This window comes from Ochlerotatus camptorhynchus, unplaced genomic scaffold (genome assembly GCF_037179485.1).
Source record: "Ochlerotatus camptorhynchus isolate MF236.1 unplaced genomic scaffold, CSIRO-AGI_Acam_v1.1 ptg000013l, whole genome shotgun sequence".
Taxonomy (NCBI): domain Eukaryota; kingdom Metazoa; phylum Arthropoda; class Insecta; order Diptera; family Culicidae; genus Ochlerotatus; species Ochlerotatus camptorhynchus.
In genome coordinates, this window is record NW_027040505.1 from 157,291 (window position 1) to 181,802 (window position 24,512).

The 24,512-nt window shown below is 42.7% G+C and overlaps 2 protein-coding genes across 3 annotated transcripts in view; both read right to left on the bottom strand.

Annotated features, from left to right (window-relative positions):
- Positions 1-24,512, bottom strand: part of LOC135700872 (uncharacterized) — a 194,584-nt gene that overhangs the window by 58,618 nt on the left and 111,454 nt on the right. The gene's annotated exons all lie outside the window — the stretch shown is intronic.
- LOC135700853 (histone H4) lies at positions 1,281-2,100 on the bottom strand. The gene has a single exon (XM_065221514.1). The coding sequence runs from the start codon at positions 1,590-1,592 to the stop codon at positions 1,281-1,283; it is 312 nt and encodes a 103-aa protein (XP_065077586.1). The 5' UTR covers positions 1,593-2,100.

Genomic DNA, 24,512 nt, shown 5'->3' on the forward strand with positions numbered 1-24,512 from the left:
TGAAAAAAAACTTGGGAACAATTATTTTCCGAAAACGCCGCCGGCTAACAATGATTAACATTTTCGCAGGTAGATACATTGTTTATAGCATCATTATAATAGACAATTTGATAGTAATTTATAACTTTCCTTTTGTTTCAAGAGTGTGGTGAGAACTTCCAGAAGAAGTCGTCATCATCGCCAGCAGTGGGAAGGAATTACTGCTTCCTTCGCAATAGAGTGCTGGAACAAAAACCTCCTATTCCGTTTCCTATATTCTTCCACGATAAAGTTGGAGGAGCTAGTGAGCAGCAGATTCAGCTGTTACAAGTGTTGTCCGGTACAGTTGGACAGGATGTGTGGGATAAGGGGGATCAGGCAAAGAGATGGCCGATGCTAATAGTAAGTATATCTAACAAGGTACATTCTTTCATTATTTAGTAACTTTTGATCTACATTACAGAGGGCTTCCAACGGTAGCACGATCCGGATCGAGTTCAGTGGGCAATGGAACGGGAAGGTCGCCGGACACGTAGAAAGTGGCTGAATTTGAAGTGTCTCTGATTGAGTTAGCCTAGGATGCGCAGCAAGTTTTCGTCGATGTTTCCGCGATATGGAGTACTGGCACGCCTACGTCACGGAATGGTTGGTTCAAGAGGGGAAACTGGCAGCAAAAGTCTGAAGATTTCCCCGAACTCTGCGTCACCATGTTGAAGTCACCAAGAAATAAACGTTCTTCATTATTGTTGTTTTGCTACTATTTTTAATAAAATATGATGGAAATATACGAAATTAACCATTTAAAATCGTTCCGGTGTACACAATTTAACCACTTTTGAGAAAAACGTCTTTAGTCATTAATGATTAAAATTTAACCAGTTTCGAGAAAAACGCGTTTATTCATCCGATGAGTAAACAGTGTTTATTCATTTTATGAGTATGTGCGGGTTTTCTCGAAACTGGTTGAACTCTAAGCATTAATGCATACTTTTTTCTTAGCGTGTAGGAGCATTCGAGGTCAACGCTGAAAACTACAAGGGACAACCCAATGGGGTTGTACGCAATGATGACGTAGGACAACGTGTTAACTGCAGCAGGAGTTTGTATTTTGTGTAGGAATAGGAATTTTAGCTGGGTAGATCTCATACCAGTAAATCTAATAATCTTAAACTGAAAAAAATCATCATTCGATCACATCCCAACCACCTTTTAAATCCGACAAGGAAGTTAATCAAAATCACCTTTTTAATTCATTTGATGGCCCTGAAAAGGGCCGGTTTTTTAGTCTGAGTCGATGATGCTTATCCTCCGAAACCGTACAGAGTGCGTCCCTGTCGCTTCAGAGCGTAAACGACATCCATCGCGGTGACCGTCTTCCTCTTAGCGTGTTCGGTGTAAGTAACAGCATCACGGATAACGTTCTCCAAAAACACCTTCAACACGCCTCTAGTTTCCTCGTAAATAAGCCCAGAAATTCGCTTGACTCCACCACGACGAGCCAGACGACGGATAGCAGGTTTAGTAATACCCTGAATGTTGTCACGCAGCACTTTTCGATGACGCTTTGCTCCTCCTTTGCCGAGTCCTTTTCCTCCCTTGCCGCGTCCAGTCATTGTTGGAGATGGTTTGTTTATCGTTGATGAAGGTTGAGACGAAAGTGAACAAAAATTCCAAATTTCGGCTTTTTTATACCTACTCGAGGGTTAAATTCTCCTTGTTAGTTGTTGTATTCTTGTTCTTTCATCGTTTCTGATTGGTTGATCACAGCAAACGCATGTTATAAAACAGAATGGAAGTCGTTTTTATTTTTTATTCCACAGTTAGCTTTCAACGTGAACACATCGGAAGGAAAATGGCTCGCACCAAGCAGACCGCTCGCAAGTCCACTGGAGGAAAGGCTCCTCGCAAGCAGTTGGCAACGAAGGCCGCTCGCAAAAGCGCTCCAGCCACCGGAGGAGTAAAGAAGCCTCATCGCTTCCGGCCAGGCACCGTCGCCCTGCGTGAGATCCGTCGTTATCAGAAATCGACCGAACTGCTGATCCGCAAGTTGCCTTTCCAGCGTCTGGTCCGTGAAATTGCCCAGGACTTCAAGACCGATCTGCGCTTCCAGAGCTCAGCTGTTATGGCTCTACAGTAAGCTAGCGAGGCTTATCTGGTCGGTCTGTTCGAAGATACCAACCTGTGTGCCATCCACGCCAAGCGTGTCACAATCATGCCAAAGGACATCCAGCTGGCTCGTCGTATCCGTGGTGAACGCGCTTAATTTCCCCGTCGAAAATCTTACCAAACCGGCCCTTTTCAGGGCCACTAAGTTCATATAAAAAAAGAGTTGGAATAGATTTCTTAAAGAACTACAAAAATAGTTTTCACCAAGTCATGGCTATTTTTTATCATTGATGGCGCTGTTCCATTGATAGTAAGTTAGAAATTTGGAAAAGTGGATGGAACGCTTTGGATGCATATTATGGTGAAAATAAGTCAAAAATCATTCATTAACGTTTAGTTTTTTTTTCCTAGAAATTTTTGATAAATAGTATTTTCTTACAGGCTGAATTTTTATGTATTTTTTATGCAGAATATGCTAAATGGGAGGGACTTCAAATGTTAATCCTTCCTCCCCCACAAAATGTTACAGAGTGTCATCAAAGTACATGGAATGTTGAGATATTGAGAGTGAATTTTCTCTTTCAAATTTTAATGTTTTGGCTCTCTGGGGATTGGTAGTAAAGCGGTTAAAACTGTATGGGAAAAAAAAGTTTTTTATTTCATTCTAGCTTATTTACAAAACTTTTCAGGAAAAAACTGAACGACAAAGTCCATTAACGATTTCTTTAGGTTGTCAACTTTTTTTTTTTTTTTGAAAGCTTAGTGAAATTCACGAGGATTTCATGCATTACATTTGTGATATATTTTTTGAGTGTATCCCCTGTTTCCATGTTTGGTACAAGATAACACTCTGGAGAGCATTATGTGTGGTCATTGGGAGCGTGTGGTTTTGAGTATGGAGATGAGTGCGCAAAATATTACGCAATTCCATCCTCCCTATCCGCACGCGCCCGAGGATCGGAGGCGAATGCCACTTCGACTTGTTTCGTCTACTTACTACTCTCTGGCGACTGTGCTGGGGAAGCAGCTTATGCATGTAGGTAATTGGTGGATTTGTTAGTTAATTCGACGCTTTTGGACAATGCTGAACATTTACCAGTTTTTCAATAGTTTCTTGCTGAACATCAACATTCGGAAGCATTGTTATCGATGCGTAGCCATATTTCTGATCGAAAGGTGATAAAATTATTGAAATTGGACCAGGGGCAGCTGAGTTATTAACGTTCAAAATCTTTCTTAATTTGTTACATGTTCCATTTTCGGTTTTCACAAAGTGTACCCCCATATAGAAATCAAAGACGTAGTACTACGTCAAAAAACTGGAAAGCTGTTCATACAGTACTATCCATACTACCCCCTTTCACCTTCCGTGCACAGAATTCTTTTACATGGATCAACAATAATAAGCCATTCCGAAATACCAATCGGAATGGTGTCAAAAGAGGCTCAAGAGCGATAACGCAATAAAAGCATCCGTAAATTCTGAGAGTATCATTCTAGAAAATTTCTTGCTAACATTGAAGATGTGTTCAAAAGGCTTTTACTGACTTCTGATCCTGTAATGACAATAAAAAAAAGATTTTTTTTATCAAGTTGATAAGACAAATTTTCCTTATGAAGTTCAAAATCTATTGCAATAGTAAATTAAGTACCTACATAATAAAATAGTAAGAGCTGTATTTCTTTAAATGAAATATATTGTTTGACTCAGATCCAAATTGGACAAGAAACTTTGCTCAATACGACAACTCAATTGGATGCAATCCTAGAGCGTTATTGATTTTTTCCTGGCCCACTGCTGTGCAGTGCAAAACAGAACTTTTTGTCAGTGCGAACCTCAACCTGAGCTAGGTTTTAAAAACAAACGAGCAAATTGACGTTTGTCAGAAAACAAGCAGACCCAATCTTGATACCCGATCCAGGTTGGAACTGTTAAGCTGGGTTTAGACAGGGCATGTCAGTAGAATGCAGCTGACTTGAACGCGAATTGAACTTGTTAACCATGCCATTCAACTGACTTAATCAACACACTTGAATTGAAAAAAGTTGAAACAGGCTCAATTTTCCAAGCCAATTGAATTCAACTGAGTTCATCATTCGACTTGCCTAGTCCCCAGCTTTAGAGAACAATTTTCCGAAGTTTCATGGAATTCTGAGAGCTAAAATCTACATTTTTTTTACTATTTGGCCTGGAACTGCCCGGTAGCAGACTAGGGGCTAGGCAGCAGACGATAAAATGGATTCGTTTGATCGTAGGATGATTGACAGTTGTCGACTGTTTATTGGATTGCAGGCCGTCTACCTTCAACTTACAGGTTGAATGCGATGGAATTGTTGCCACGAGGTTTTTTTTAAAGATGATTTTATTTTTTGCTGGCAGGCATGCACTCGTTAAGGATTGCCACGCAGGTGTTGTGTTGTGCGTGTACTTTCTAGCGGGTCGTAAAAGCAAATTGGCTCAATTTGTTGTACATGTGTGCGTGTGTAGTTGCTGTTGGTGGGTGGTAATGACAAAAACGGTCGGAGTGTGAGTTGGTTGGATATTGTACCCTAGAGACCGCCAATTGATAGGACGGAGTGTAATTTTCACCGGCCATTGTCAGACAAAATGTTTGCCCTGCTTTGGTTCTGCTTCTCACGCATTCAGTTGGTGTTGTTGTTTTTGAAACCTTCTGCAAATGGCATAATGAACGCGTTGTGTGGGCGACCGTCGATATAGGTAATTAGTCTAAAGTGGCGATAAATTTAATTGATTCGATAATCGTTAATGGTAAACAGTGTAATTGGAGGATCCATTTATGGAGCTGATTCGTTGGAATAACACGATATCTGCTAGCATTCTGTTGAAAAAAAAACAACAACATTTAATGAATCATGAGATTTCAGCAATTCAACGGAGTTGAGGGTCATTGCGCCAGCAAAATTGGACAAGGCCAAATAAAACAGCTTCCTGTTGACTGACCTTAGCTCAATCCCCCCGGAACGCATGAATGATTACCGGAAGATCCTGTCAGCCCGTTAAAATATCATCATTTCCTTTAGGCAAGTTGTTTGCTACATCGTCCATCTACGACCTTTCTGTTGAGCTCACCAACAAACAACACGGTAGAAATCTTTTCTTCGCATTTGAATTTAAAAAAAAAAACACCCTGGAACCTCGCGCAGGAAGCAGCCCCCATCGGTCGCAATTTCCCTGCTCGTATCACCATAACCAAGCATAAAAGGTGAAAATATGCTTTCGCATTCGCGCACAACATTCTCCCTGGCAGATTGCGTTGCTTGTTGCCATTTGACTTTTTCCATCCCCGGTACGCACGAATGGGGCCGAATGGGGGTGGGAATTGTGTTGCGATCGAATATAATAGAGTGCGTGTGTAAAATGCCAAGGAATTTCGCAGTGGCGCCACCCCGAAAGGTTTATTGAATATTTTCGCCTCATTTTCGATTGAGCTCGTTCAGGCTTACCTTTTTGTGTGTAATATGTATGTACGCTAAAAAGGCACGTACGTCTGGATTTGAGCAAGCTTCCTGAGTAACAAAACAGGTTGTTGGATCGAGGTGTGGGTGTGACTGGTAGGCTAATGCCAAGTGGGAAAACATATCGGAATGGAAACAAATTGGCTGAACGGCTTGGCACCGGTTCCAGAGCAAATACCGATTGGCACACATACACCAAAACAAGATGTTTGTTCCGATAACGTTGAAGATTGCGATTCCGATAGGGATATCCGTTGGGCAATATTTTTCCGCATGCAAATTAGTTCTGCGGAAAATGTCACGTCAAACTCGGAAAAGGATATGTTTACAACCTCTCCCGTCGAGCACTTAAAGAGCTATCAAGTGGCAAAAATCCAATCCTAAATCTATAAAACTGCTGACTCCGGCAGAAGTTTTACGACCAAGGGCGATGTCAATATGACGCTGAAGCTTGAATTAGAGAGGAACCCCCCCGGGCTGCCATAGCGGGACGACTAAAATGCCGTTTGTTGGAGTGTGGTGCTGAATGTTTCGTTTTATCAGTTCACTGTCCATAACCCCTCTGGTGTGTAGATTGGATGGGGTGATAACATAAATCTTGAAAGTACCGAAAAAATGGGTCATGGGCTATTGATCGGTTTCGTTTACGAAAGCTATCGAATCGTGTTGATGTAATTTGTTTTATTAATTAATGGCATTCCCAGTAAGCCCAGCACCATAAGCTTTGTGATTATTTTTAAATAATAGAGGGTTAATTTGAGTATTTTTACCACGCAAAGCCCTTGCCTGGAAGTTGTTCTGGAAGAATTATTTTGAATTTCTATAGGCTTAACAAATGTTTGATCGATATTTCGAATAAATGTACGAGTCTGTACGATTTCAAGCACCAACAAAACGTCATGTGATATGCATCGTTGCGTTAACAAAATGATTTAATGCTCCAAATTATTCTGAAGTTCAGGTCTTGATAATCTTCAACCTCATCAAGGCACTATTGTACCATGCCTTGAATAATTCATTGAACAAGTAGAACTCCATACAGCTTCATACTATACTTTAATTTCTCAAAATTATCCTGAAGTTTAGTTCTTCATGTTTTACAGTATCAATGTGTGTCCGTTTTCTTGAGTAAAGTTGAATTCCTATAAGCCATGGGATTAAGGTACGGACACCAACCCCATCCAGCGTAATTAAGAGGATGTAAGCAGAGTTCATCAAGGATAGCATCAGACGACTATATAGCAAACATCACCACGATGCGGAGGGTTCACTCCATTGATGGGTTGGTTGTCAACCGATCGACGACCGCATTCTCGGAAGAACAATTGACACACCTCAACAAGGGGCTAGAATACGCGGTTATAACTAAGCCAGACGTGGAGCAGATCATCATTGACGTAGAGACAGCGATTACCAAGACACTTCCAACGTTGTCACACAATACGGTTAGGACTATCACATCGAACATAATCAAGGACGGACAGGAACAAAGTCGCGCCAACGAAAAGGAAATTCGGATTGTGAAGGAGCTGAAAAGTAAAGCAGTATACTATGTGAAAGTAGACAAGGGCAACGCGGTCGTTATCATGGACAAGGACGATTGCGACACTCAGATGACAACGAAGATGAACAACGGACCGTATAGACAGCTTTGAGTAGACCCCTTACAGAACGTATGAATCGCGTGGAGAAAGGTCGTTTACGGGAACCCAATCCCATTCTACCCAGGATCAAAGGTCTCCCCAAAGTCCACAAACCAGGAAATGTGGTTCCCCTACCCATTAACTAGCAAAGTGGCTAGTCACAGAGTTCCAGAGTATGCCGAATCAGTTCCAGAGTAAATCAGTTAGTAACACCCAGGAGTTCGCCCAGCAACTGCAATCTTCAGGAGACATCAACGAGGACGAGATTATGGTATCTTTTGACGTCACAGCTCCTTTTCCCAGCGTACCGGTCAAGGAAGCGATCAACCATTTGGAGGACTGGCTATTAACACAATGAGAGGATGCAGCATGGAGAAACAAGGTTCGGACGTACCTTAAGCTGACTCACCTTTGCATGGAAGAGAACTACTTCTCTTTCCGATGTGACTTCTACAAGCACACGAAAGGAGCCCCAATGGGAAAGCCCCTATCCCCTTCCTGTGTGAACTTTTCATGACCAACTTGGAGACAATTCTTAAGGAGAAAGGACTATTACCAAACCGTTGGTGGAGGTTTGTTGACGATATCTTCAGCGTAGTTAAAAGGAAAGCCCTTCCACAAATTTTAGATGAGATCAACAGAATTCACAAGGATATCAAATTCACTCACGATGTAGAAAAAAACGGGAAACTCGCATTTCTCGATGTTCTAGTCATCAAGGAATCGTTATCATCATCTTCGCTTGAATACAAAATTTACAGGAAACCAACAAGCACTAAAAGAGTCATCCCCTATACTTCCAACCATTCGTTCCAGTAGAAAATGGCCGCCTTCCACCACAAGATTCATCAGATGCAGACTCTTCCACTCAGCGATACAGGAAAGGTTAAGGAAAGATTATTTACAACCCTCACCGCAGCACCTGAACCCTTGAAACGAGTGTGCGTTCCATTTGATCAAGATATTACTTGTAAGCTAAGACCACAGTTAAAACAATTCGGATTAGATTTAGTTTTCACCAGTAGGCATAACCAGTTGAAATCATTGTTAGGATCCACTAAAGACCCAGTTAATGTTTAAGGTAAAGCAGGTGTATATAAAATAAGCTGTTATCAATGTTACAAAGTAAACGTAGGACAAACCAAGAGAACTTTAGCAACTAGATTTAAAGAACATGTAGCGAAGGTTAATAAGGCCAAAAAGCAAGAGGAAAAAGGCCTAACATATGATTTCAAATCAAAGGTTGCAGAACAGAGGACCACCAACTATCGACGGAGTACATCACGATTTTACGGACCGTATCTACACCATGGAAATTGGATGTTGCAGAAAGCCTCGAGATCAACAAACAACGGAATTCAACTTTACTCAACAGGGATCAAGGAATCGGACACACATCGCTAGGACACATCAACGAGTTAGCAGAAGAGTACCTGCTCCTACAGGAAATTAAATTTAAGTTTACCTATCTTCAAAGTAAAAATGTACCTGGGCTAATATATATTCGGTAAAATAAGATGTTTTTCTCCAGTCGATTATTAGTACAAGACACTGAAAAAGGGTGCACATTGTAGACGAAATACAGGTATTCCACTAGGACGCCCGCATTCATCAGGAAAATATCTTTAACTTTCCAAATCATCGTTGAGCTCGTGTTCCGATTAAAGTTTTGAATCTGTGAAGCATCTGGAAGCCCCATCAACACACAAATTTCCACGTATTCGTATAATAAATCCAAACATTATTCAATTGAATCTGTAGAATGTTAACATTTTAACTTCCAGATAATTTTGAGAACCCGACACATTTTGTCATCATATCAAAATATCCCACATTATATTATAGGGCTGCGTACAGCTCTAAGGGATCAAATATTGGGTCGAGGCATAGCTTAATACCTTGATAAGCCTGTAGATCATCAACAGTACTTTGGAGTTCAGCTTCGAACCCCTTCGGATACGGTTGTGTTTTAAATTTGCTCTCTATTTTGTGCGTGCGTTCGCTTTCATTGTTTCGGCTGCTTTTGCCTGAGTAGCGCTAGCACTCTGCCTTCCGGACGGTATGCGTGTGTGATTGGTGGTTTTCTGGGAAGTTTTAAAATCGAGAAAGAAAACGTCAAGTTTACAAGGACATCCTTTGCTCGACTGTTGAGCTGTTCAGTCCGTATTAGCGCTCGAGTTCTCGTTTTGTGCTGTCGTGTTGCGCCGTGGAAGTATCGCCACCTTCTCGCGCTCTGGAAAGTTTACTTGAACTTGCAAACACGAAACAAATGGTGCGTAAACGTGCCAATGAGACAGCAGCGGGCCCTTCAAAGAAGGTGCTAATCAAGCCCAGCGCATCGCCGGATGACGCCAAAAAAAGGGTACTGCAAACCAACCACTTTTCACGCCGGTGAAGAATGTTGCCAAGCTGGGTGCCGAACTGGCAAAACACAAGCTGCTGCCTCGCTTCAAGCTTTGCAGCATTGGTACCAAAATCATGTGCTCCAGCCTGGAGGAGTACAAACAAATTGGATGTTTCCTGAAGGACAACTACGTGGACTTTTTCACACATGATCTGCCATCGAGCAAGCCACTGAATGTGGTTTTGCGTGGATTACCGTCGTTCGAGGTGGCTGCGGTGAAATCCGAGCTGGAGCGGCTTGGGCTCAAGCCTGAGGCAGTTTACCCGATGAACCGGTGTTCCAACCACAACACCAGCTTCAGTGACCAGTTGTTCATCAGTTGGGAGCATTACAAACCCTAAAATCACGATGTAACGCAGTGTATGAATTGCCTCTTCTATGGCCATGGCACCAAAAACTGTTATATGAAGACAAACTGCGGCTACAATCAACAATCAGCCCGGTCGCCTCCGTAATCATCGTTCGCCTCCTGTACTCACGGAAGTCCAGTACCCATCTCTCCAGCCCCGTCGACATGTTCCGAACCTAGCCCCGCTTCCCGAGTAGCACACTTCCACTACAATAAGTTGCAGCAACTTGTTTATGACTGAAATAAGTCGTATAGAAGTTTCCACAACCGATTAGAGACAAGCGTGCTACTAGGGTTCCGCTCAACAACCAACAAGCCAATCCTGCGAGTATACAAATGATTCTTAACAGCCGGACAGTTCAGCATCGTCTTGCTGCTGCGGCGGCCCAGCCAATTCCAGGTTCATCCACCGCCCCTGGTTTATCATACGCTGGTGCTGTCTCAGGTGAGCCTATCGACGATTCTTCGTTCACCTCGGAGGAACTTGTCATCATCATGCGCACCTGCAAGACTTGATCTGAATAGCTACATGCTGCCCTGTCCTTTGTCACTAAGTGTGAACCGTTAAGCCATCAAGATCGTAAATTGGAATGCTTGCTCCTTGAAGAGCAAAAACATCGAATTTGTTGACTTTCTCAACGAACGGCATATCGACATAGCCGTCATCACCGAGACTCACTTGAAGCCCGAGCTGAACGTCTTCCTTCCCGACTTTCGACTCGTAAGGGTGGATTGCATCAGCCCCGGAGGAGGGGGAGTGGCCATGGCTGCGAGACGGAACATCAACTGCCGGCTGTTACCAAGCTCCCAGCTGAAAACTATCGAAGCCATCGCTTGGTCCAATCACAATCATCGCGGTCTACTGCCTCAAGCAAACCAACATTAGGGATGGCTCGGCCGCAGACTTCCGAAGAGACATCATCAAGCTAACACGACGGCGGAAAAAAATCGGCATCGCTGGCGACCTGAACGCCAAGCATCAAGGCTGGGCCAATAGTCGGTGAAACCAGAACGGCACAATCTTGTACAATGATCTGCAGGAACCCGAGCAGCACACTTGTTGCAAAACAGTTGAGGAAACTGCTATGCTGCTTATTTAAGTCGCAAACAAGTTGCTGCAACTGTTTGTAACTAAAGTGTGTTACTTGGGAAGCCCACCACAACATACTGTGTCCGAACACTCCCACCCGGTTGAGGCGATCCAGAGTTCATGCCACCATCGACATCTTCATTAGCAACATTGGCGATAACATCTCTCAACCTATCGCCTATCAGGAACTGAGCTCAGACCACTATCCGGTGGTGGCCGAAGTAGGTTCCTCGGCCAATAGGTTTCAAGTTTCCCGTGAAATTACAATCGTGTCAACTGGCAGCAGTACCAGCGCTGTGTGGACACAGCAATCGACTACGACGTCTTACAGGAGTCGTTCGAAGAAGTCGATCGGTGTCTGTAAGCCTTCGAAGAGGCGATATCCCGTGCCAGTGCCCAACCAAAGATCTTATTAGGCTCCGTAACACCATTCGTAGGCAGTTCTAGCGTTCTGGGCTGCCCCACTTGAAGATTAATGTCAATAGGCTAACCAAAATTATCCAGGCCAATATGGTGGAACTCAGAAATAACGATTTTGCCAACAAGATTTGCTCTCTCCCAGATTGTGCAAAACCATTTTGGAAGATGACCAAAATTTTGAAAAATAAGTCGAGACCGATCCCTCTGCTTTCCTCTGTTGACCCGAACTTGGACCCATCTCTACTCATGACCCCAGTTGAAAAGGCCAATGCTCTTGGCTAACATTTTGTGAAATCACAAGACTGCAGTATCGGAGGCAATGTCTAGAGTCGCTGACACCCCCGTAGTAGTGCGTGATGATAGTAGAATATCGGTTGATGAGGTGATAGCAGCTATTAGAAGCACTAATAACACGAAGGCTGCGGGTATGGATGGTATAGTCAACCTCGAGTTGAAAAACTTGAGTATTGACTTCTTCAACCATATTACCGTTATCTTCAACAAATGTTTGGAGCTTGGCTACTTCCCTGCACGCTGGAAGTTAGCCAAAGTGATTCCAATACACAAGCCTGGCAAAGATCCTACCAGTGCCAAAAGCTATCGCCAAATCTCTCGTAATATTTTTCAGAATCTCTCTAGAGTCGATTGACATTTGCCCGCCAACCATCTTATTTCTGAATTCTCACGTGTTTTGATGTATCACGTGAGACTTTTGGATGAAGATAAGTGTAGCCACTTCCCCCTCCCTCCACTTGCTGATTTTTTTTATGTAGACTACGTCTTACAGGAAGGTACTGGGGGTAAATCAAAACTCTAAAATTGCGACCGTCACGAAAAGGTGTAAGGTTTTGAACGCTTATAACTTTGTCATTTGTTGATGAAATTAAAATCCAAAGACACCAATCGATAGGAAATAACTCTCACAATCCAATTTTTCAACGGTTCAACAGTGTAAAAATAAAAAGTGATATTTTTATCACTGTTTTCATACAATAAACGTACTCCCCAAACCATGTCGTCATTATCGAGTACCATTTGGTTGCGCATCATTTTGCATGAACCTGTAAAACTATAAACGAGCTCTGCTGTCGTTCTTCTGCTCATTAAAGCTTCGGACGGCGTGGCACCTCTGCCTCTGCTGAACATTATCGTAGACAGGTTATAGCGCTGTTGTTCTGAATCCGCTCATTTTCGTTTCGGACCGACTGATAAGGAACACACAACTGAACAAAATTAACTTATTTTTTGGGAACTTTATTATCGCACAACATTTATGGCGGAAAGGTTCACTTGTTTTAGAGAACATTTTTTATTAAATAATTTCCATGAAAAAATACTCCAGAAATCAAAAATCAGTCGCGTTAGTCATTTTAATAATAAATTCAAGGGCAATATATAACAAGTGATGGCGTCTGTTAAAATCAGGGTTGCTACGGGGCCTCAGATAGCCTTGCCGGTTAAGGAACGGTATTACCAAGCCGGAGGCGGCTAGTTTGATTGTTGCAGGGTGTCGACTGCCTGAAAAATCAGGGAATATTAGGGAATTTCTTTCAAAATCAAGGAAAAAATTAATCCTCTCTGAAAAGTAATACTGATCTCACTAGTCTCACACAATTTCATTACTCGGTGTAGTTTTAGGGTGTTTGTAAATTCAATAGAATTGTGAGCTTGTGGGCAGAGCTGTTAAATATCACGGCCATCATGCGACAATGAGAGAACAGGTCCTCTCACTATCACGAGAGGAAACTCCAAACACGAGATTTCTTGTCATTTTCCAATGATCTAGAATTCATGAGAATTATTGTCGTACGGCTGTGACATCAACATTTCTAACTGGTTTAGATGAATTTAGGCAAACAACAGTATGTAATCGGTAGAATGATGTTTAAGATTTCCACGTTACAAGCAACAATAATGTCAGTAAATGAGCTAGTAATAGCGATGTTAACAACACTGTCACGTTCTGTCATGACGAAAAAAGCGATGAGATTTTGAAGTAAATCTCTATCATCGTTTTCTCATCCGATGATTGTGACAGAAGTATCTCTGTAAATATCGCGTGAGATCTTTTATTGAAAATGACAATTGCCAGCCCTGCTTGTGGGTGCTCCAAATAATTATTTTAAGAACAAAACAAAGAACATAGTCTTCTCCAGCTGCACATGTCTTGTATACAAATAACAGATGCATTACTGTAAGAACTGTCAAAATCCTATGAATTTACACGCTAGTGTTCGTGAGATTCTGCTTGGCGAACTGAATTTTGATGACTTTGGGCCGTCCCTGTGTTGAAGTGGGATCCAGAGGGACGGTAAAAATACATTCACAGCTTTAAGTAGAGATTTATATTGTTGTTTGTTACAAAATTCATGCACCAGAGGGGATTAGCGCGTTTCTGGGTGGTGCTGTGCTTAGTTCGGTCTAACAAAAATGAATCCTCTGAAAATGGGTTGGAGCGTCTTTGTGTATATGCAAGAATGGCAAAAAGTTCAGAGATGTATTTCTGAAAGCTTGTAGTTCTAGTTACTCATTATGTGCTTTCCAAAGAACATTTAGAATTATGAATGGACGAATTTTTGATTGCTAGAAGTAGCAGATTATGATTAAATGTTGAAATTAGGGTCATATGGACCAAACTTTCTAATTTTGTGAAAGAACAACTCAGAATATCAAATTTTCGATTATTCTGATGGAAAGAAAGTGAGGGGGCAATCTCAAGTAACCAACAAGCCTGCTTAGTAATAAACCGACTAATAATGCACCAAAGTCCTGTATAAGTCGTATGTTAGCTTTATATAACAAAATCAATCCAAATTAGCGGGCTTATTGGTAACAGCGGGCTCCCAAGTAACAATTTGGGTTTTATGAGGGTACTGTAGATCATGGTTTAGACTTGTAGACTGATTTAAAACCTCAATAAAACTAACAATGTTACTTGGGCTGGGATGTGTAATACGTGCTTGTGAACGATTTCCAACCCGAGGTATCCCACTGCGATCAAGCGTTTGGTTAAACGTCTTATGCATAGCAATTTTTCAACGGAGATGGGTTGGACATTGAAGTGTGCACGGGGAATGCATTTTATAACGGGGGATTAAATACATGTGTTTCATATGCGGAAATACTCCTAACGGAAAGTCCAGAAACAGTCAAAAAAATAACTAATAAGGGTGAGGAAATTGACATGCCAAGAAGAGGAAATGGAGCAAATTGAGGAAATAAGTTACTTCTACTGTATTTTAAATCAATATGAAGAAAAATGCACGAGAAGTTCACTAAACATCTTAACGTAGTCTACGTCAACCAAGCGGTCGTGTCTTGTACACAACCCCGCCATTTTTTTATGAACTAAGACAATGAAACGAGCATCACGGGGTAGACCAATGGTAAGGGATTTAGCTTGGTGAGGGTCTGACCAACTCTAGTTGGCGGAAGTATTTTACGTCCCAGATATCGATAGCCAACTCAACAAATTGATTACATTTTATGAATGGCAATCTATGTTTTTTGAAGTTAGTATTAAAGGGTGATACGGTCAAAATTTGGTCAAGGGAAAACGCGTGTAAATCGGTGAAATCGTTTATTTAAAAAATCAAATTAAATTTCTTTTTCAAGTTCAATTAGTATAAAATTCAGGAAAAATATTCAGTTAGGCTTCCGCTTTTCCAAATCCGAATTGCCGGGCCTTACGCTTGACCCCTGCCATCAGATTTTGTACAGCCACCTTGTCCACCTTCTTCGCCGCAGAAAGCCAGTTTGCCTTGAACTGCTGCTCGCCCTTAGCAGTTTTTTTGGTCTTCTTTAGGTTCCGCTTGACAATAGCCCAGTATTTCTCAATTGGGCGGAGCTCTGGCGTGTTGGGAGGGTTCTTGACCTTGGGAACCACCTGCACGTTGTTGGCGGCGTACCACTCCATGGCCTTTTTACCGTAATGGCAAGATGCCAAATCCGGCCAAAACAGTACGGAACAACCGTGTTTCTTCAGGAAAGGCAGCAGACGTTTATTCAAACACTCTTTCACGTAAATTTCTTGGTTGACAGTCCCGGAAGCTATGAAAATGCTGCTTTTCAAGCCACAGGTACAGATGGCTTGCCAAACCAGATATTTCTTTGCGAACTTTGACAGTTTCATGTGCTTGAAAACATCTGCTACCTTTCCCCTTCCTTTTGCCGTATAAAACTCCTGTCCCGGAAGCTGCTTGTAGTCGGTTTTGACGTAGGTTTCGTCGTCCATTACCACGCAGTCAAACTTCGTCAGCATCGTCGTGTACAGCCTCCGGGATCGCGCTTTGGCCGTCGTATTTTGTTTATCATCGCGATTTGGAGTCACTACCTTCTTGTAAGTCAATAGTCCGGCTCGTTTTTTGGCTCGATGCACGGTTGTAGACGATACACCCAGCTTATTTGCGGCATCTCGGAGAGAGAGGTTAGGGTTTCGCTTGAAACGATCCAGACTTCCTGGCTGTCGACAAACGTTCCCCAAACACTTTAATTACATTTGTAACGGTTGATTTGGCAACTTTTAGCGAGTTTGCCAACTTTGCGTGCGAGTAGCTCGGATTTTCGCGATGCGCGAGCAAAATTTTGATACGCTCTTCTTGCTTGGACGGCATTTTGACAACTGAAGAGTGAATTCCAAAATCTAAATAGGAGCAACATTCTACACACACACACCTTCAAAATGAGGGGTGTTCAGGTTTTTTAAATGCAAAATTGAAAGAAATACGTCAAGTTGATATTGACCAAATTTTGACCGTATCACCCTTTATTAAGCGTAATGGCGAACTGATTCCATACTATTTGTAAACTGTTACGAGCCATACAAAAAAAAATTAAGTTCCATACAAAAAATGTGACAAAGGGGGGAGGGGGGTTTGAAAATGGGCCAAATTTGCGTGACATAATTATTAGACCATCTCTTACTTGGGCAGTTGTACCTATTTCCATCTATTCGCAGGTATACAATACAGTAACCCCTCCGTATATGCGGTGGGTGGTCGAATTGGATTTTTATTTTCGATTTTGCTGGTCATTGGAGGTGCATTTAGAACACTAAGTTCAGAGCCGGCAAAACGCTCGCTTCAGAAACGTAAAAAAACTTAAAAGAAGATGAAAAAGAAGAGGAAGATGATGAAGAAGAAGCGATTCCCTATGTATCCCAATCAGGATTCTGCAATATTTCTAGACTGAATTCCACAAGAATCTCAGTTAGGATTTTCTTAGTTTCGCAGTTGGGATTCTCCAAGATTCTTAGCCAGTATTCTTCATGAATTCCAACCAAGATCCCAATCAAAGTCGGGTTCTACTAGTATTATACTGGTATTCTAATGTACATCATATAGCTCAGTCATAAAAATGATCCCAAATCGCAAACGGCAAATAAACGCCCCTTTACACCTAACGTGCTCAAAAATTCCCAAACCCCTCAATATTCCAATCGTCGTCCCCACTCCATATCTTCCCAAATGCATACCATTCATCGACGCTCGATTTGACACTCAAGTGCCATGTTGGGCAATATAAAAATCGACGACATTGTTTGACGGGAGCTCTGCTATTTTTGTCGATTGAAAAAGTAAATCGAGAAAATGCATAACACTCTTGAAATTCCTGTAGCAAACATTGCCCTTCACAGCAGTAGTGCAGTAGCAGCAGTTCATAGAACCGAGTCACAGTCGTGAAAGGATGAAATCGACGGCAGTCCCCAAGGATGACGACGGCGAGGACGACCAGAACGGGAACGTAGTAAATGCAATAAAACGACATTTGCTTTATCGATAAAAAGGAACTTTATGGAACGTGACCGTACGGTTTCCGATTGGAAGAATGCAAAACACGCATGTTAGTTGACATTTTTTTGCTGTTGTTGTTTATTATAGAGCTCAAAAGCTGACGAATGAAGTGAATATTTTGAATTTTTCCACCCCTAGCTGCCTTCAACATTCCGGCAAATTGCGGAGGTCGTCATCGCATAGCAATTGTTGTTGGATCGATGAAAGGTGGTGTGTTTACTTCCGGGGCACTTAATCTAAGCGCTGGAGCAGTTGCCTCGTGGAGGTGAAAATTGCAACAATCAGTTGATGGATATCTGGATGGGAAATTGTAAACAATTATTATTCAGCCGTTGGAGCCGGTGAGCTGTTCAATTAGACTGTTACTGATATCTGCAATCTATGGTTATGATTCCTTCTCTGCCTTCTGCAGATCCTAGGATTGCAGCAGTCCATTACAGAATAGGAGTTTACAAATCCCTCCAAGCTATTCATCGTTCAACTCAATTCTGTTCGAGTTATGTGATCTGTGATTGAAAACTGCAGCTTTACCGCCGGCAAAATACGGCTTCGCTTTAATGGAAGCAGAGGAAATTAAATCGAATGCCAACGATGCAAATCTGGAGCGAGTATAAAAGAATCAAATCGCTTCGGTACGGTACCGCTCGCTGACGGACCGGACGGGTAACTATACGCTGGGTTTTGCTGTTAAAACTTGATTCGAAAGCAGTTGATGAAAAGTGACTTTTATTCTGGGATATAATTTCCAGTTCAGCTGTGTTGACGATGACAGTCATTAAACAGCTCATGATATGCTGTGTGATCATTCATTTTGATGCTTCGTTGGAAATGTTATACTTTGACTTAAATTGAAAAATTGGAAAATTCATGGTGGTTTGGCATCGTGGTTTTCAGTTTTGGAAAATACGTCAGAACCTTGAAGGAACAAACACGTTGGGAAAAGCCAAATACAAGTGACGCGTTTTTGGTATCCAATTTGGATATTTGCTCATTTATAGCCAAAATGAAGATCTTTCATGTGTTATTAAATTTACTAAAATCCGTCTGCTACGAAAAAAAAGTTCAAAATCAAACGCTTTACTGGAGCAAAGCTAAAGAGGATCTAGACCGCCTAATTATGAAAATTGGTGTTGTGAACTGTTGGCGTCAACTCGAGTTGTATTGGATCATTGATCTTGATGGTTTGCAGGACCAACAATGATCTCGCACATTCCAGCGTCTGTCTGGGTCGCTGCCGTGAATGTGTCAGGAAATGGACACGACATGGCGTCATTTTTTTTTCAATCGGTCACAATCGCGTATTATTTACCTGCGTCATCGTAAATAATTTAGTAGATTCGGTGTCATTAACAGTTTTTAACTCAAATGTGTGTTAGCACCAACTTAAGTTATTTTAGATCATCCGTCTTGAAAGCTGTTGGCGTCTATTTTTGAAAATTAAGCATATGAGTTGATTTCATCAACATGAATTGTTTCGGATCCTTGATTTTGATAGCAATTGGTGTCAATATTTGAAATTGGTCATATGAACTGTTGGCGCCAATGTGAACTATTGAGAGATTCGATATCATTAGCAATTTGTTCAAATTTTTGAGGATTATTGAGTGTTGCCATCTTTAAGATCATCTTGATCCCTAGTTTTCACGTTGGCGCCAGTGATATAGACCAACTTTTTAAAATACATGCAAACAGGTATACAGACCAATGATCCAAAATAACTAAAGTTGGTGCCAATAGATTAGATCATATGACCTGAAATAGTTCAAGTTCATAGAGCTGATTCTGAATTATAAGTGTAAACTGTTAACGACACTGAAGCTTCAAAACCATTCGAGTTATCGCCTGCAGTCCACATGATCATTTTCAAAAATTGGCCCGGAGTGCCTTCAGCTGCACTAGGAGAAATGCCTTCATTGCTAGTCCTGCAAAAACCCTCGGTCTATCCAAGATGAATAAAAGTATGGTGACGTCGATTACATTTGCGGCAGTTGATCCTGGCGAACGAAATGATCACCCCTCAGGCAGTTGTGACACAGACGTTTTGAGCTCTAAAGCTGCTGTTGTTCACTCGACGAAAGTCGGTTGAATTTGACGTATTTGGTCACAGAATGCAACTGGCTGCAGGCGATACACTTTTCCCCAGAACTAGTAGTCGATGCATAAGAAGCTGCATGTGAATCTGATTTTTCCTCGGCGGATGAGAATCACCACTGGAACCAGTAGGAGATTCGGCTAATTCACAGAGATTCTAGTACTAGTGTCCTCCGTTGCAGGAAATCCAACGCCTTTAGAGTGTCGTCGTACAGTTGCGTGCACAGAAGATGTTCCAAAATTGCGCTCCAGGTATCGGTTGGTTCTCCCAGTTGATGTAGAATCTTCGTGTGTCGCTCAAACTCGTCCACCAATCCATGTAGCGCAGCAGCAGACTCCTTCGTCATGCGCGGGATATCGAAGAGTGCCTGCAGGTGTTGCTTCTTCAACAAATAATCGTTGGAATACCGGTTCTCCAGAGTCTGCCAAACCAAAGCGTAGTTAGTGGAGCTGATGTCAATCGATTCAATAAATTGAGCAGCTTCACCCTTGACTGCTACTCGTAGATAGTGGATCTTCTGGATGGCTGGCAGATCTGGATTCGAATGGATGAGCGCCATGAAGGTATCGTGGAATGCAAGTCATTGCATATAATCTCCATCTAACTCCGGTAGAGGAATCGTCAGAAGCTTGATCCCAAAGAGAGTGGTGGAAACTTTAGGGGGAGGAGGGATGCGCTCTTGTATAATGGAAGGCAAATCCGAAATGAGACTGACTTTTATTTCGAACAGCATTGATTCAAACCCCGCACCCCGTATTCAAATGCCCTTCATCCGTCGTCTCACTGTCCTCAAGCTTCGCTTGAACCGCTTACAGGTTGTTCCCAACGCAGTCCAAGTACTAGATTCAAAACGTAACTTGGTCCCGATGTGCTTCATATCCAGCGACGAAAGCTTCTGCCCGACCCAACGATGAAAGCAGCGTCTCACGTCTTGATAGCAGGTACGGTGCCTTGTATTTAAATTCTGCCAACAGGAACACGTTGCAGTACCGACCGTACTGAAAGTCGCCAAACCAGACCAGCGAAATCGTCTAAAATCGTCAACGATGTATTTGGAAAACGAATAGCACAGAGAGGCGAATAGTAGAAGCAGCGCAGCGTGTATCGCCACAGACAGAAATTGTCGTTCACACTAACCGTCACAGCAGGTGATGCCTTGATGGGATGATACAGCAGGATACAGCACTACACAAAGGTCCAATTTTGATCGCGGATCGATGGTTAAAAATGCCACACTCTTGTGCCCGAAATTAAGCCTTGTATTCTACCAAGCAGCAAGCAGAATCTCAAAAAAAAAGCTCATCCGTTGAATGCCGTTTTGTGCCGGCCTTGAAGATGGCGGCACCCAGTAGCACTCAGCACGCATCCTGGTTACGGCACCAACAACTATGGTGGCGCGCTTACCCCTATGTTGTTATTCTTTTTTAAACCCGTCGCACCAAGCACTCAACGGTGGGCAACAATCCGAACAAGAACGAATTTCCAAGAGCAGGTTGACATGTAGTGGCTAGTGGAACATCGAAAACCACGTATCTGTCAGTCAGTCGAGCTGCTGCAACTGCCAGAAGGGTTAGAAAAAACTTGCATAAAAGTGCACCCGCTAGCATCAGCTCTAGAGTGAGCAAAGAGAATCTCACTCCGTGCTGCTAGAACCAACAATGTGTTATGGGCATTTTTCACTTTTTTTTGCAAAAAATCAGCCATTTTTAAGCTTGCATTTTTTTACGTAGAACTACGTCTTTGTCGACTATACTGGGATGCAAATCCAAAAATGTGTATGGTGAAATAGTGTTAGGTTTTGAACGCTTGTAACTTTGTCATTTATAGATGAAATTAAAATTCAAATACGCCAATCGATAGGATACTACAATACAAATCAGTTGAATTATTATTTTTTCAATTTTCAATAAAAACAACTTTTGAAAAATGTACAAATGATAATCTGTTTTCATGATACATACGTTTTCCCCAAACTGAGTCATCATAAGGCTCAAGACACCGTCACTGAATTTGGATTCTTCTTCTTTTTGAAATATTTCTCAATCATCATCATAACCTTCACACACAAGCCCTCAGTTTGTACGCGTGGTAGACAGGCACATCACCGACAACCCGCCGCTTGACTCCGTGGAGGACATCGACCGAGCGTTGGAGGGACTCCACCAAGCCATAACCGTGGCTGACGAGGCGTGCATCCGACGAGTTCATGTGAGGGGTAAGTTTATTGCCATTGATTCCCACACCCAACTCTTGATTCGTCTGAGAAATGTTCGTAGAACCGGAGATCAAGCGAGGAAACGTGAAATGGCCAATCTGAACAAGGAGATGGCTTCCAGAATGGTCTCACTTCGGAACGAAAGTTTCGGGCGGCTCGTCCAGAATCTGGATGACCGCTCCAGACCATTCTGGAAAGTTGTAAAGGTCCTAAAGACGCACCGCAAACCCATTACACCACTCAAATATACCGGCTTATAATCACACCTCAGGAGAAAACAAATGCAATTGGTGAGGCTGTTTGGCTGCAACATCCAAAGTCCACTCGAAGTTCAGGTTCAGCAATGCGTACTCAACCTTGATTCCTCCCCTTTTGATATCCCTCCGGAGAATAGAATCACAGTGGAACAGATTTGCTCAGCACTGAAATGCACCAAAAACATGAAGGCACCCGGGTTCGACGGAATATTCAACCTAGTGTTGAAAAATCTCAGTACGAAGGTTCACTCTCTGCTGGCTGCTGTCTTCAACAGATGCTTGGAACTGCACTACTTTCCAAGTATCTGGAATACAGCGAAAATCATACCTATCCGCAAACCCGGGAATTACCCAACGCTAGCTTCAAGCTACAGACCAATCAGCCACCTTTCAGCGCTGAGCAAATTATTCGAGAAACTTATTCTCAATCGTTTGCTCAAGTTTGTCGAGGAACACAACATTCTCCTACCGGAACAGTTCGGGTTCAGGAAGGGGCACTCCACAAATCATCAGCTAGTACGGGTGATAAATAACATCCGAAGTAACAAGGCTGTATCCAAGTCTACAGCCATGGCATTGTTAGACGTTGAGAAAGCGTTTGACAATGTCTGGCACAATGGGCTTGTATTCAAGCTTTGTAACTTCAACTTTCCTTTGCATCTTGTTAAAATCAAAGGTCGTTCAGGGTATCGTTGAATGGCTGCCTTTTAAACACGTTCTCCGCAGGTGTTCCGCACGAAAGTCTGTTGGGCCCTTTGCTTTACAGTATCTACACTTCCGACATTCCTCCCCTCGGAGACGATTGCGTGTTCTTCCTGTTCGCAGATGATACCACAGTAACCGTCAAGGGTAGGATGCCTTGCGAAATAACAAACAAGCTCCAACGATGCCTTGACGCCTTTGCTGATTATGCCACCATGTGGAAAATCAAAATAAATACCTCAAAACACAAACAATCATGATCCTCCATCGGCAATCGGCCAATCTAAAACCGGCTCCCTCTTGTACTGTAATCATGGATTACACAAGGGTTGAGTGGTTCACCGAAGTAGCCTGCCTTGGGATGTTGTTTCCGTTCGCATGTCGAGAAAACCGTAGTCAAGTGTTCCACCTTGGTTAGGTGTCTGTATCCGCTGATTTGCCGAAGATCCAGCCTCTCAAGCGTGAACAAACTGGCTGTCTACAAACAAATCATAGCATCTGCGATCCTCTACGCAGCTCCGGTGTGGGAATCATGTGCACAGACTCACAGGAACAAAATCCAGGTCGCTCAGAACAGAGTGCTGAGGATGTTCCTTGATCGTCTCTTTGACACAAGAAATTCAGACCTCCACCACCTTTCCTGTGTATCATAGGGTAGAGCGACCTAGATGTTACACTTGGTGTATATCTTTTCCACATGGGATCGGAATAGCAATTTGCTATCGAGGGTGAGACCAAGGTAAACTACTTCACTCGATCATTAAATGGGAGTACTATCAAGATGGACCTTGACGTTAGCAGGCGGAACAAGCCGAAGTGAATTCGAGTGTGGAAACAGAATGGTTTGTGTTTTAGCTCTTGAAATAGTCGGACAGAACATCCAGGCCTGATTGTAGTTTACTCGCCAGAGCACGGATCACTCGACCCTTATAGATGAGGATACCACCACCCGGCAGGGGAGGAACGTCTGACGTGAAAATGTTGAATAGGATAGGCCCAAGCAGGCTACCCTGAAGGACCCCTGCATCAACGTTGAATGTATCAGAGGGGACATTGTTCAAGTAGACCTGGAATGATCTGCCCGACAAGTAGTTTTTGATGATCTTCACGAGGTAGATCGGAAAGTTATATCGATGCAGCTTGTACACTAGACCATCATGCCAGACATTGTCGAACGCCTTCTCAACGTCCAACAATGCCATGGCAGATGTATTTGAAACCCGTGCGCGTTGGTGGATGGTAGAGTGGCCTTTCCTAAACCCGAATTGCTCTTTGAGAAAGATGTTATTGTCATTTGAAAACACCAGCAGGCGGCTGAGTATCAACTTTTCGAATAGCTTCGAGATGGAGGACAAGAGGCTGATGGGGCGATAGCTTTTGGCACTGGTAGGATCTTTTCTCGGCTTGTGTATTGGAATCACTTTGGCTAACTTCCAGCGTGCAGGGAAGTAGCCAAGCTCCAAACATTTGTTGAAGATAACGGTAAGATGAATAAAGAAGTCAATACTCAAGTTTTTCAACTCGAGGTTGACTACACCATCCATATCCACAGCCTTCATGTTTTTAGTGCTTCTAATAGCTGCTATCACCTCATCATCCGTTGTTCTACTATCATCATGCACTACTACGGGGGTGGCAGCGACTCTAGACATTGTCTCCAGTACGGCACGCCCATGGGGGCTCACCATGGTTTGGCCAAGATTATGTGAAATCACAAAATGTTGGCCATGAGCATTGGTCTTTTCAACTGGGGTTATGAGTAGGGATAGGTCCGATTTCTGGTCAACAGAGGAAAGCGGAGGGATCGGTCTTGACTTATTTTTCAAAATTTTGGTCATCTTCCAAAATGATTTTGCACAATCCGGGAGAGAGCGAATCTTGTTGGCAAAATCGTTAGTTCTGAGTTCCACCATCCTGGCCTGGATGCCTACGAATGGTGTTATGGAGCCTGATAAGAAAACCATTTGGCAGAGGAACCTAATTCGG